The sequence below is a fragment of the Hydra vulgaris genome, chromosome 12, assembly GCF_038396675.1.
Source record: "Hydra vulgaris chromosome 12, alternate assembly HydraT2T_AEP".
NCBI classification, from domain to species: domain Eukaryota; kingdom Metazoa; phylum Cnidaria; class Hydrozoa; order Anthoathecata; family Hydridae; genus Hydra; species Hydra vulgaris.
In genome coordinates this window covers 6,500,270-6,513,543 of record NC_088931.1, presented here as the reverse complement: position 1 = coordinate 6,513,543, position 13,274 = coordinate 6,500,270, and the positions used below count along the sequence as shown (strand labels likewise).

Sequence of the window (13,274 nt, the reverse complement as noted above, 5' to 3'; positions counted from 1 at the left end):
ATACTGAACTTCCTATAAAAAGTTTAAAAAGGAAGTAATTAAGGTTTATATAAAGAAATATAATTAACAAAAATATAGCATAACTTGATACTTGTTGGTAAGGAAAATTTCAAAAGTAATGTGAAAATAATTACTTCCTGTTTATATGTTCATTAAATTGGATTGATAGTAAAGAAGAACTTGTCTCTGCATTGATTCGACCAATTTCATGCACATCTCATGTGGCACTTCTAACCAGCACTCGTTCAGAAGTTGCTTCAAATGGTCTGCTGATTGAACTTGATGGTTTACCAATTAAGTGTCAATCCATGATCAAATATTTTCTATTTCAAATATTTTCTATTTCTGCTGAAGCCCCATCTTGCTGGAAGATGTATTGCTTGCTTTTGCTGTACAATTGCCTTGTTGATGGAATCAAATGTGTTTCAAGTGTATTTTTGTACGTTCATTGGTTGATATGGCCATTATACACCTCACAAAAACCAAGACTTTTGTGGGAGAAACATTCCCATATGCCTACTGAACCTCCACCACCTTGTCATCTTGCTTGTAAAAAGTGCTCGCAATATTTCTCAGTTGCAAATCTTTTAACGTATATTATTCCTTTGCAGTTTACAACCTGAAAATTTGACTGTAACTGCCCAATGCAAATGTTTTTTGCACCATTTTTGTTTTTAGCGTCATTCCATAATTGACAGGATAGGCTTATTATTGCAATGTTAGAGTCAATACTTTTTTTGCTAATCTTCTTCTAATAAGTTCTTTGCTTACATTTTGATTGGAAAAGGATTGGTTGAATATTCGAGCTAGGTTTTTGTTGCTGAGCTTAGGATTTTTTCTACTGGTTCTGAATATGCTATTTTTGTTACGGTCACTAAGCTTCACTGGTCTTCTAGAATGAGGCATGTCAATGAGGTTACCTGAGAGCTCCCAGGTTTTCACTGTTTTTTGCAAGCAAAATTCAGAAACACCCATGTGTTACTAATTTCAACGTTGTTATGATTCTTTGATTTGACCACTCCAATAATTTGCCATTTGATGCTCTCTGACACTGCTTTTCTACCCATTTGCAAGCAAATTAAAACTTAAAATATTGCAGTTATTTATTAGATAATTTTTTGCAATTAAAATATTTTTTTGCAATTTTAAAATTAAATTTTTTATTTATGAATCATGAGTACTTTTTATATTTGTAATTTACAGCGGTAATTAAGTAATAATTAGCTATCGAGTGCAAAAAATGCATAGTTAATTAACTCGATTAAACTTTTATGTCATCAGTAAAATACATTGTATAACGTATAATTAGTTTAACAGAAATAGTGTAGTATGTGTGAATATTTTTTGTCTATTTTATCGACACAAACATAAATAGCAAAACACACAAAAAAATAAACTTAAAATCTATATCCAATAAACTTTAATGATAGAAAAATTGGCACATAGCTAGGAAAAACTGTGCCAGTTTTACTCGATTTCTCGAAATCTCAATTAAACTTTTGTGCATAACTGTAAATTTATATATATAAATATATATAAATATATATATATATATATAAATATATATATATATATATATATATATATATATATATATATATATATATATATATATATATATATATATATATATATATATATATACAATTGTATATACTAAATAAAGAAGATTGAAATCTAAATATTACACTGTCTGGTTTGTTTTCATCACCATCAAGAGTGAGAACCATAATTGCAAAAGTTTCATCTGGTATTAAAAGCATATTTTCCTCATATCTATTAGATACAAGGGACACTAGTGCACTTTTCATTTGGTTAACCTGTGGTATGCTACGCTCAAATGTTAATTTAACCTAAAAATAAAAATAATGTGCTTATTAGAACCAAATGATTTCATATTTATTTTCACAAAAATTATATTTTATACACTCATCGCCATCAATATTATTAGACTAATAAAGACAATATTATCAGTCAAACTTTTGTGATACTTAATGGTTTATTCGAACATATTCCTATTTTTTCAAAAACACTAATGCTGAATTAATGAAGACCTGCTTCATGACATCCATACTAAATGTACATCATGAAGTGGGTATAAAATTCAATACTGTAGTATTGTATTAGTGCAACCACATTTGCAAAAAAGAAAAACTCCATCACAAGGTATTTAAAAAATGACATATTTAAAAAATTTTTAAAGCTTTTTTTTTAAAAAAATATTATTAAAAAAGGGTTTCTTTTTCAGAAGGAGAATTTGTACAATTAATCCTAAAATTGTTGCTCAAATATGTTTTAATAATCACTTGTGCATGAAAAAACTTTAAACTTTAAAATAAGTATAATTAAATTGTTTGAAGATTTATTAGAACAACCACAAGTTGTTGTAACAAGTTATAAAACGATGGTCATTAAAGTGAGATGCAATAAACTGTGTGAGCAGATGTGCTTAGAATGTGTGAACTGTGTGAACAGATGTGCTTAGAATGTGTGAACTGTGTGAACTAATGTGCTTAGAGTGTGTGAACTGTGTGAACTAATGTGCTTAGAATGTGTGAACTGTGTGGACTAACGTGCTTAGAGTAATTTAAAAAATGAGAAAAATGAGAATTTAAAAAATTAGATAGAGTAATTTAAAAAATATTTTTAATTAAGTTTTAGTTCTTACAATTCTTTTTTTAATAAAAGTTTTATAAAATATAAGTCAAAAGTTTTATAAAATATAAGTCAAAAGTTTTATAAAATATAGGTCAAAAGTGCTGTGTAAAAGTTTACAAGTAAATTTTTTAAACATTTTAAAAACATTTTATTTCTAGGGTGCAGTCGAGGAAATAAACATAAAATTATTTTTTTGAGAAAGCCAATTAAAATTATTTATTCAAAAAGTCAGATAAATTTGTGGATAAATTAAAAATATATATATATTTTTCTCGCTCATTTCTAAGTAATGATGTGCAATTTTGAAATTTTTTTGTATTTATAATGATTTAGTAAATTCAAAGGGTTTTCAATTAAAATTATTTTACCAACATGAAAATTGCTACACTATTTATGTAAAAGTTGTTTTTAATTTGACATGGAATATATTTTTAAATAAATTAATTAAAAATGTGCAATTTTTTAAAATTACTTTGATTTTTTTAGTTTTTTTTTATTTAGGTTAAAATTGAAATATTTACTGTATAAAATTATATGGTGTTCGTTGAGAAATTTGTATTTTTTACTTAAGTTTAGCTATTGACCTTCATTGCCCTATAGAAAATGATTATTTGATTTAATTTACACAGCCTGTGTCACATGTCTTAAAAAAAGGGTAAAAAATGAATTCCGGTGACGCGAAATAAAGTAACTTCCCAAAAAGTTAACTCCCGGTTAAAACATTTTAACTCCCCGGTTAATCTATTTCGAAATAAACTGACCTTAAGAGCTAATAAATTACCTCCCAGGGTTAATTTATTTTGAAATAAATTAACCCTGGAAGTTAAACTGTTTCAAAATATGGCGAAATGGATTAACCGAGGGCTTAAATGTTTCTAATCCCCATCATAATAAATTAACTCTTTTTAATACGCGTTTTAAATTATTTAGCATATAGGTTCAACAAAATTGCATATGTAGTTTATTTTAATGTATTTTTTAAAGATGTTTCTTCAGTTAGCGTTGAATAAAATTATTTTGTAACTGTTCATTTTTGACAAGTTTGTATATTATTGTGAAAATAAAAAGGAGATCAAAAAATAATAATATTGCATGAACTTTAGTGAACCTTTCTCTTTTGCTAATAACAATGTTTGAGATTATAGAGTTTATATAGCTAACTAATTAGCTATCTAAACTATATATATATATGTATATATATATATATATATATATATATATATATATATATATATATATATATATATATATATATATATATATATATATATATATATAATATATATATATATAATATATATTTTGGAGAACTTATTATATGTTAAACAATTTTTAACGTGTATTAAAAGGAGTTTATTTATGGGGGTTGTTAGAAATATGGGGGTTGTTAGAAATATTTAAGCCCTCGGTTAATCCATTTCACCATATTTTAAAACAATTTAACTCCCAGGGTTAATTTATTTTGAAATAAATTAACCCTGGGAGTTAATTTATTAGCTCTTAAGGTCAATTTATTTCGAAATATATATATATATATATATATATATATATATATATATATATATATATATATATATATATGTATATATATATATATACTTATCTAATTTTTTTTGACGGTCTTAATTAGATAAGTATTTTTACTAATTTTTACTGCTCTGTTCTTTAAGAACATCGAGCACTTTATTTGTTCAATACACTAGGGCAATTCCATGCTCAAGTGAGTTATTTTGATAGAATAAATAAATAAATTCAAAGAAAAACTAAGTAATCATTTGGTTGCCATATGTTAAAAAAACTTTTAATTTTATTATTTTTTTGTTTTAAATTTCAAATTAAAGTCGTGTCTCATACTTTTTATATAAATAGTAGCTAAACTACATTTTGATAAAAGAGTAGAATTTTCCTCGTAAGTAATTTGATCTAACATATATAAATAAATAGCTATGTGATGAAATTGAGCATTATTATTATTGTTGTTATATTAATATTTCCTTTAATTGTTTTAGTCAATAAAACACTAAAAAGCAATAATTTAGTTATTGACATTAATCCTTCGAGTCCAACAAAATTTTATTAACTTGTTAATCATTGTGTAACAAAAAACAAACAAACATAGCTCTACGACCAGCACAATTTGAATCACAAACACACCATCAAGTAACCAAGAATTTAAACATTGGTTTAGAACTTTTTATATATTTTTTTATATGTGTTATCTCAAGAAAACAAACTTAGAATACTAACTAATTTTCTTTCTCATCAGATTTTTGAGTACAGCCAAGCACTTTAAATACTTGCCAAAAATTGTAACTTTAAAGCAGTTACTCAATTACAATACCAAGAAGAAGTAATTCATGACTCCTTTATTAGTGGTATAGCTTCTTATGACATCAAACAACAACTTCTCAAAAATTGAGAAATGATACAAGAGGTTATGTTTGACAAAGCTAGAACTTACGAATCTGCTCAAAAGTATTTTGAAGATAATCTATCCTCAGTAGGGTGATTCAGATTGTAATAGAAAAAAAAATGTCACAAAAAACATTCTCCTCAAGGTTGCCTGTGTTCCTTTATCACCTAGGATCATGTGTACCAAAAATTAGACTAAAAGAAGCAATTTTAGGGGTTGCCATGTTTTATAAGATGAATTAACCATTGGTAAAATTTTGTGATTTTCTCAAATTTCGCAAATTTGTTTTTTCATTGTTTATTTATTTATAATTTAGAAATTGATAATATGGCAACCACTAGATCTTCTGCTGAGGTGTGGCTTGTTGGTAAACCTACACAAACTCTGTCGACTGCCAGACTTCCTTCAAGAGGGGATGTTCTTCGGAGGTTGCTCTTCCATCATATAGAAGAGAAACAAGAAGTGAAAAAAAGTATTCGGGCAACAATTGAAGCAGTTCTTGTTATATGGGAGAGAGGAAAAATTCCAACTCAAAGAATTGACAATGCGGAAAGAAAGTTAAAAAAACTTTATGACGAATATCTGCTGCTGAATAAACACCGAGGATCAAAATTGGACAGCTGTCAAATGAAAGAAGGAATTTTCCACGCTGACCTTGAAGAACTTTTTGATATTTCAACCAAGAATGCATCAGAAGTTATGAAAAACGATGAAGATAAAGCATTTTTACGTCAGCAGCAAGAAGATCCATTAAGTTGTAGTATGGCAGGAATTGATCGGAATTTAACAGCTAGGGAGGCACGGAAACGAGTCCGAGAAACTAAAATGGAATTGAGGCGTCAAAGAAGTCAAGCGGAAAAAACAGAACTCATTTCTTCTTCATCAACAGTTGACATTGTGAGTGAAAGTAGCTCTAGTTCCTCGGATGATGATGAATATCAGACTCCTTCTGCTTCCAGCACACTGAGCACAAGTGGTTCAACGAAAAAGAAGATGAAAGTTCTAACAAATAATGTTGTATCATCTCTTGATCGTGTTAATATTTCTGATCGCCGTGCACTCTTCGTGGTTGGAACAGTGTCTCAGGCTCTTGGTCACTCGGTAAAAGATTTATCATTGTCGTACAGCACAATCCGCAGAAAAAGGCGATCTGTTCGTGAAGCGGTGACTACAGCTGACAAGGTTGATTTCTCTCCTGATGATCCACTTCTTCTGCATTGGGATGGAAAGCTCTTACCTGATATCACTGGTGGTCAAAAAAAAGTGGATAGAATTGCCATCCTTGTGACTGGTGGTGGGGTGGAAAAATTGCTGGGCGTTCCAAAGATTGATCGAGGTACAGGTGAGCAACAGGCTGATGCTTGCATGAAGGCTCTTAAAGACTGGAAATTGAAAGAATTTGTTCGGGGACTGGTTTTTGACACTACTTCATCTAACACTGGGTTGAACAATGGTGCCTGCACAATAATGGAGCAGAATCTTGACCCTAATCTTATATGGATAGCATGCAGGCACCATATGTTTGAAGTCATGCTTTCCACCATTTTCACGACTGCATTTGGAACCAGTGGAGGACCTGAAGTTGGAATTTTTAACCGTTTCCAGAAACAATGGCCAGCAATCAACAAGGAGGTGTTCACTAAAGGGAATAAAGAATTTTACAACTGCGATTTTTTTCTCAAACTCCGTGAAGAAATGGTAGTATATTATAGTGAAGCAATTAAAGGTCAACAACCCAGGGATGATTACTTAGAACTCTTGAATTTGTGCCTTATTTTCCTTGGAGGATCAACTACAACATTGGAGTTCAAAGTGAAGTTTTGGGCTCCAGGTGCAACACACAATGCACGTTGGACGGCAAAAGCTATATATTGTATAAAGATATATTTGTTTCAGGATCAATTTGTTATTACTGCAAAGGAAAAGAAAGGAATAACAGATATAAGTCTTTTTGTGGCATTTGTATACGGACAGTTTTGGAATGAAGCTCCGTTAGCTGAACGAGCACCATTCAATGATGCCAAGCTTCTTCAATGGATTCAAGAATATCCAAATCGTACAATTGCAATTAATGCAGCAAAAGTTTTGCATTGCCACCTCTGGTATTTTTCTGAACATCTAATAGGATTGGCTTTCTTCGATTCCCGTGTCGACAACAACACCAAGAGAGACATGGCAAACAACCTGAAACAACAGCCAAGGCAGAAATCTCTCAAAAGACTTGATGCTGCCACATTCGATTGTCACAGCCCATTGTCTTCCTTCGTCACACAACGCACCGCAGAACTTTTCGATCTAATTTTGAAAAATGGAAAAGAAAAAGCTGAATCATTTTTTATGAAAGAATCTTCAGAGTGGGATATGGATTCAACATATCTTGAAATGAAGCACAAGGTTCGTCAAATGAAAGTCGTCAACGATTGCGCGGAACGAGGCATAGCACTTATAACATCCTTTAACTCAAGCGTTACGAAAGATGAAAACCAAAAGCAGTTTCTTCTTAGATTGGTTGATCTTCACCGGAAGGAATTTCCAGTTGCATCAAAGTCTACCCTGATGAAGATGACTGTTGAATGATGAAGATGATTGATTTATTATTGCCTAGTAATAGTATTTAGTATTTATTATCAATAAGAAATTGATAATAAATAATTCAGTAATATAATATAAAAAATGTAAAAATAAAAAATATTTTTTTTACTTTATGTAACCTTATACCAAAATGTGATATAACATGGCAACCCCTAAATATCATCCGATTTGATTCAAATTTTGCCCAATAACTACTATTGTCATATAGAACAAGGGCAAGCTTGAGGACAACTAAAGTTTTGAACCTACAAATTTTGCATCACCCTAATCCTCAGTTTACCAAAAACCTACTTTTACATCTACCTACTTTTAGCATCTGTTTCTAATGAAAATACAGAAATTCTCACCACATCTGCTGCCATTCCTAATAGTAACAACTCCTCAAAAAAAAAGTTTGCTTCTTTTAAGGAAACACTCTGCATCCTAGATATAAATGTCCAGCTTGTTGTGTTCTATTAATGAGAAACCCATGCATCTGATACAGCTATCGCAGGACTTCTTAATCAAAATGGCAGACCAGTTGCTTTTTTTTGCAATTATTATATCATCTGAGCTAAAACATCCCCTTATTGAAAAAAAGGCATGTGCTGTTACAGAATCTGTTCGCATTAGTGCCATTTACTAACTGGGAAGCATTTCAAGCTTTTAACTGATCAACAATCTGTATTGTTTATGTTTAACAAGAATAATACAAGTAAAATCAAGAATGATAAAATATATCAACGGCATCTTAAGCTTTCTTGTTATAACTTTGACATTGTTTACCAAAAAGTAATAGACTATTGCACCTGATACTTTTAGTTTTATGTACACTTCAGCAATGAGCTTGTCTACTCTATTGTCTTTAAACAATTCATTATGCCACCCTAGCGTTACCAGAATGATTGCTTCTTACAACCTACTCTGTCGAATCTACTGCACACCAGTTTCAAACTTAAGACTTACCTACAGTTAACTTGGAAACACCGAATCTAAGATCATCAGAACAATCTACTGCATACTTGTTTAAAAACCTACTGCACACCAGATACAATCTTAAGGCTCACCTACAGTTAACTTGGAAACGGTGAATCTAAGCTCATCAGAACAACCTACTGTATACCTGTTACAAAAACCAGATGAGACTGTGTTATTGGATCTTTCTACGACATTCAGTGAGTCTTGACCTGCCATGCCCAATAAGGTTGAAAGTAATATTTTACCAAGACGATCAACTTGAAAGTGCACGGCTCCAAATCGGTTAGATTTTTGAACAATTGACTACTTAAAACTTAAAGATGTCGAGGAGAATGTGATGAAATTGAACATTATTATTCTTGTTATATTAATATTTCTTCTTATTGTTTTAGTTAATAAAACGTTAAAAATTAATAATTCACTTATTGTCATTTATCCTAAACAAACTAAAACAATCTTTTGAATAATTTTATGCAGAATAATAACTACTTAATTTAATTTAAGTAGCCAGTTTATGTAGGTTAAATATTTGGCTTCAAATACTCCACTGAAAACAATAGGTGTAATGGAATGTTTATTTGCATCCCATAAGTAACACAGCGTATAATCAACTATAATTCCTAAACTTATAATAATTGAACAAAATTTCAATATACATGAAAACAAATGATTTTGACATGATTCATATATAAACATCTAATCAATATATAAACATCTTATTTGTTAAAACAAAAAATATATATATAAAAATATGACTTTACAAAAATCAAAATGTCCCATAAGTAACAGTGGAATTTCCCACTAACATACTTTATATATATATATATATATATATATATATATATATATATATATATATATATATATATATACATATATATAAATATATATATATATATATATATAATATTATATTGCAGTTTCACATATAGAAATATCATAATGCTATTTCTCTAATGTTTAAGATCATAAGAATTTTCTTTGCTTAACTGTAGCTTTTTCATGTCGCCTGTAACACACCATCTTCAAGTTTTCAGCTTCTACTTTTTTTGCCTGAAACTCTTAACTCTGGACGCTAATACATGATCATCTGCATCTTTAAACTTTTTCCGCACCCTGGACATATATATCGAATGTATAAATATTTAAGAATGCTTGAGATATATATATAGTGCTACTGTTAATATATCCATATCAATAACAAATTAACAGATTTAAAAACAAACATGAAAACATCAAGTTGAAATACTTTTTTTGTAATTCGTTTAAGTTGTTGTTTAATTAATTTCAAGGGGAGTTAATCCATTTTGAAATATATCAACTCCCCGGGTAATTTTTTACGCTACGGGAGTTAATTTATTATGGGGGTTAATTTATTTCATGACACCGGCATTCCGGTCGGAAATATTGTATTGTGAAATATTTTGGCCAGAATCGGTATGACCTAAAAGTTGCAAATTGCAGGCGGAATTCCAACCAGAACAAAATTCCGGTACATCCTTAAAATATACCATGGACACAAATTAAGGGAGTCCTTTATCACATAGCTGAATTAATCATTCTTAAAGATCACTAATATATGAGATCATCTGAAAGATGAAAAATATATAAGAAACAACATTACAACGTTACAAAACCATATTACTGATCTATTTTAAAGATTGTTAGAAAACAAAATATAATATAAAAAATATCAAAGTTACTTAAATATATAATACCTCTGGTAGTCCATTAATTTCTGTAAGTTTTTTGCTTATATTATTACAATCAACTTCATCTCCATTAACAGCTACTAAAACATCACCTGAAAATCAAAAAGTTTAAATCATAATATTAAATTTAATTTGTGTATAGCACACTTATAGTGTTTAATATATTATGATTGCTAGATTTTTCAAGAAATTTTTTTTTTATATTAAGTTATTTCTTGAACTAAATGTGAGATTGAAATAAGTTGTGAATGTGTCGACAAATGATAATAAAATTAAAATAAAATATGATAATAAAATTAAACATAATTTAAACATTATTAGGCTTTTGGACTAGAAATTTTTAGTTTTCTGATAAGCATCATAAATGCTCATAAAAACTCTCTGGTTTTATACATCATTTTTATTTTAAATATTATTAGCTGCATTTTTGATAAAAGATATGAGGAGCCTATCTGCAAAATGCACTTTATGTCTCATAAATTAAAATTTTGACTTTCTTTTTCTACATTCTATATACTGAATCTATTATCTATTTAAATATTAAACCAATTAAAAAATTTTTGGTTCTTAAAATGGCCAATAAAAATATCAATTTCTATTGATGATCAACTAAGAGTAGGTTTATTTTTCATTGATTTCTCAAAATCAGTTTACTCAGACTTAGGGGCTTCTTGTAATCTTGCTATAAAATTTAAAAAATAGAGATCCATAATCCATACAGAGATTCATAGTTTTGTATTCCATTTTCAATGATACTTATGTGGCTAAGAATAAAATTGAATAAATTGAATGTTAAAATTTTTTCAACACAATTGAAACTGTTCCATCAAGTTTTAAAAGTTAAAAGCAAAGTATTTGAACAAGTTTAGACTTGATCCTGTTAAAATAAACAAAAAAATATATATAAAACATCAGACAAATCCAAATTAAAGAAATCAATTAACAATAAAATATATTAATTATAAACATTTATAAAAATAATTTATAAATGTTTATAACTAATATATTTTATAGTTAATTTTTAAAATATAAGTATTGATCAAAAAAATACTTCTTCATAAATAACAAAACCTTTATGAATTAAAATATTTGTTCATAAATTTCAAAACCTTTATGAACTAAAATGTGTTTCTTCATCAATAACAAAACCTTTATGAACTAGTTTTTGATAAAACCAATTTCTCCATAGAGAAAAAAAAAAAATTGAAAATCATTGTCTTCTAAAAAAGAAATGAAATGAGAGAAGATTGATATTACTGCCAAGGTAATAATTAAGCAGACATATCTGTTTAGTCTGAACAGAAAAAGTCAGTGAAAAAACTATCTTCAATTAAACGAAAAAAAACACTTAAGGGATTAGATGTTTCAACATACTTGTTCAACAACCTTCTTGTTTGATAATTGATCATTCTTGTTTGATAATTGATCATTCTAGAAAGCTATACCTATTTTAAAATCAGGATCAATTCAACATAATCATTACATAAATATATCAAAAAAGTACCAATTTGATTGAACATAAAAAAAGAAAAACCATAGATGTACTTAAACAAAATGTGAAACCTGTCTAATGGTACATAATTGAATAAAACATTTACAAAAATTTCAATCATCACTTTTAAATTCTCAAATAACACAATAAAAAAAACAACAACTCTAACTAGCATAACTTAAAGATCAATTGAACTTTGCTTAATGTAATCTTTACTGTATCCCTGAAAAATTTTACAACAATTTTCATTTTACTATTAGAAGTATTTAGTTATTCTTAATCTTTATAATAGAAACATTTTAATTTTTGGCTTGATTTAGTGGATACGCGTCTGCATATTCTAAATACATGATTCCTTATTCATACAAACATTATATACAAGCTGCCACATGTTCTGTGCCTTGTAGGACTTGCTTTAAAATGCAAAGGCTAGTAGAAGTTAACTCTGACTTAAAATAATCCCCTGGTTTTGAGCTTTTTGTTAAGTTAAGATTAAAGATATTGCATCAATATATTTGACTGATTTAAACTGCATCTGGCTATTTTCTTGTAGTAGACCTCTTCATATTTTTAAAAAGTTCAATTTCAATGGTCTCACACTTGTGTGACTTACATGAGTTTCTGTAATGTCATTTTTTATCTAAATAGAATTTTTTTTTTTTAATTATATCAATTTTTAACAATCAGATGTTAGTCCCAGTGTTAAACAGTTTTTGCAGATCAGATCAGTATTTTTATTGTAAAACTACTATATAGAGATATCTTCGCATGATCAATTCTTTTCATCAGACCTACTTTCCTGAGAACAGTTTTTATTTGTCATTCCAAAAAATTGATACAAAAAGTTATTGACTAATGCTAAACTCCGTTATTATTTTTATTTTATTTTATCTCAAAAGTTAAATTAAGAGACTTTAGGATAATTATTGATAGTGTCATTAATAAAGCCAAGATTAACATTCCTTCTATTATACATTGGTCTGATCTTATTACTTCTCCAAAAGAATAGGCAGAACCATTTGCAAAGAACTTTTTTTTTAATTTATCTCTTGAATTTGATAACTATATTCTTTCTGAGATCTCAGACAAACAAGTTACAAGCCCATTGTTTATATCATTCTAACTTCCATTATTAAAGTTATTTCTCACTTAAACCTTTCTACAAATTTTGGTTTGGACAACATAAGTCTAGCAAACTGTAAACTCTCCTAACTCTTTAATATCTCATTTTGAATCTAACAACTTAGTCTTTGATATTCAATAAAAATACAACCCTCTAATTTGTCTGCTAATTTACAAGTAAATACAAGTTAGTGAATGCTAACTTCTTCTTTGACTCAAGGGCTCAACAAAAATAACAATCATTTACTTATTTTAAGTTCATTTGTTTAAGATGTTGTGGAAACTATTTCTTTACCAATTTTAAAAAAAGAATTTTTGGTTTTCAGCC

At 28.5% G+C, this 13,274-nt stretch overlaps 1 protein-coding gene across 9 annotated transcripts in view; it reads right to left on the bottom strand.

Moving 5' to 3' along the window:
• The window catches only part of LOC100201235 (protein inturned), a 52,922-nt gene that overhangs the window by 26,000 nt on the left and 13,648 nt on the right, over positions 1 to 13,274 (bottom strand). For all 9 annotated transcript variants that reach the window (XR_010642090.1, XR_010642091.1, XR_010642093.1 and 6 more), the window contains exons 3-4: positions 10,339 to 10,424; positions 1,689 to 1,853 (exon numbers count right to left, since the gene is read on the bottom strand). Coding sequence is in view for 2 of the 9 variants with exons in the window: in XM_065811369.1 (XP_065667441.1) it covers positions 1,689 to 1,853; positions 10,339 to 10,424 (251 nt within the window). In the remaining 7 variants the exon portion in view is untranslated. The remainder of the gene's footprint in view (positions 1 to 1,688; positions 1,854 to 10,338; positions 10,425 to 13,274) is intronic.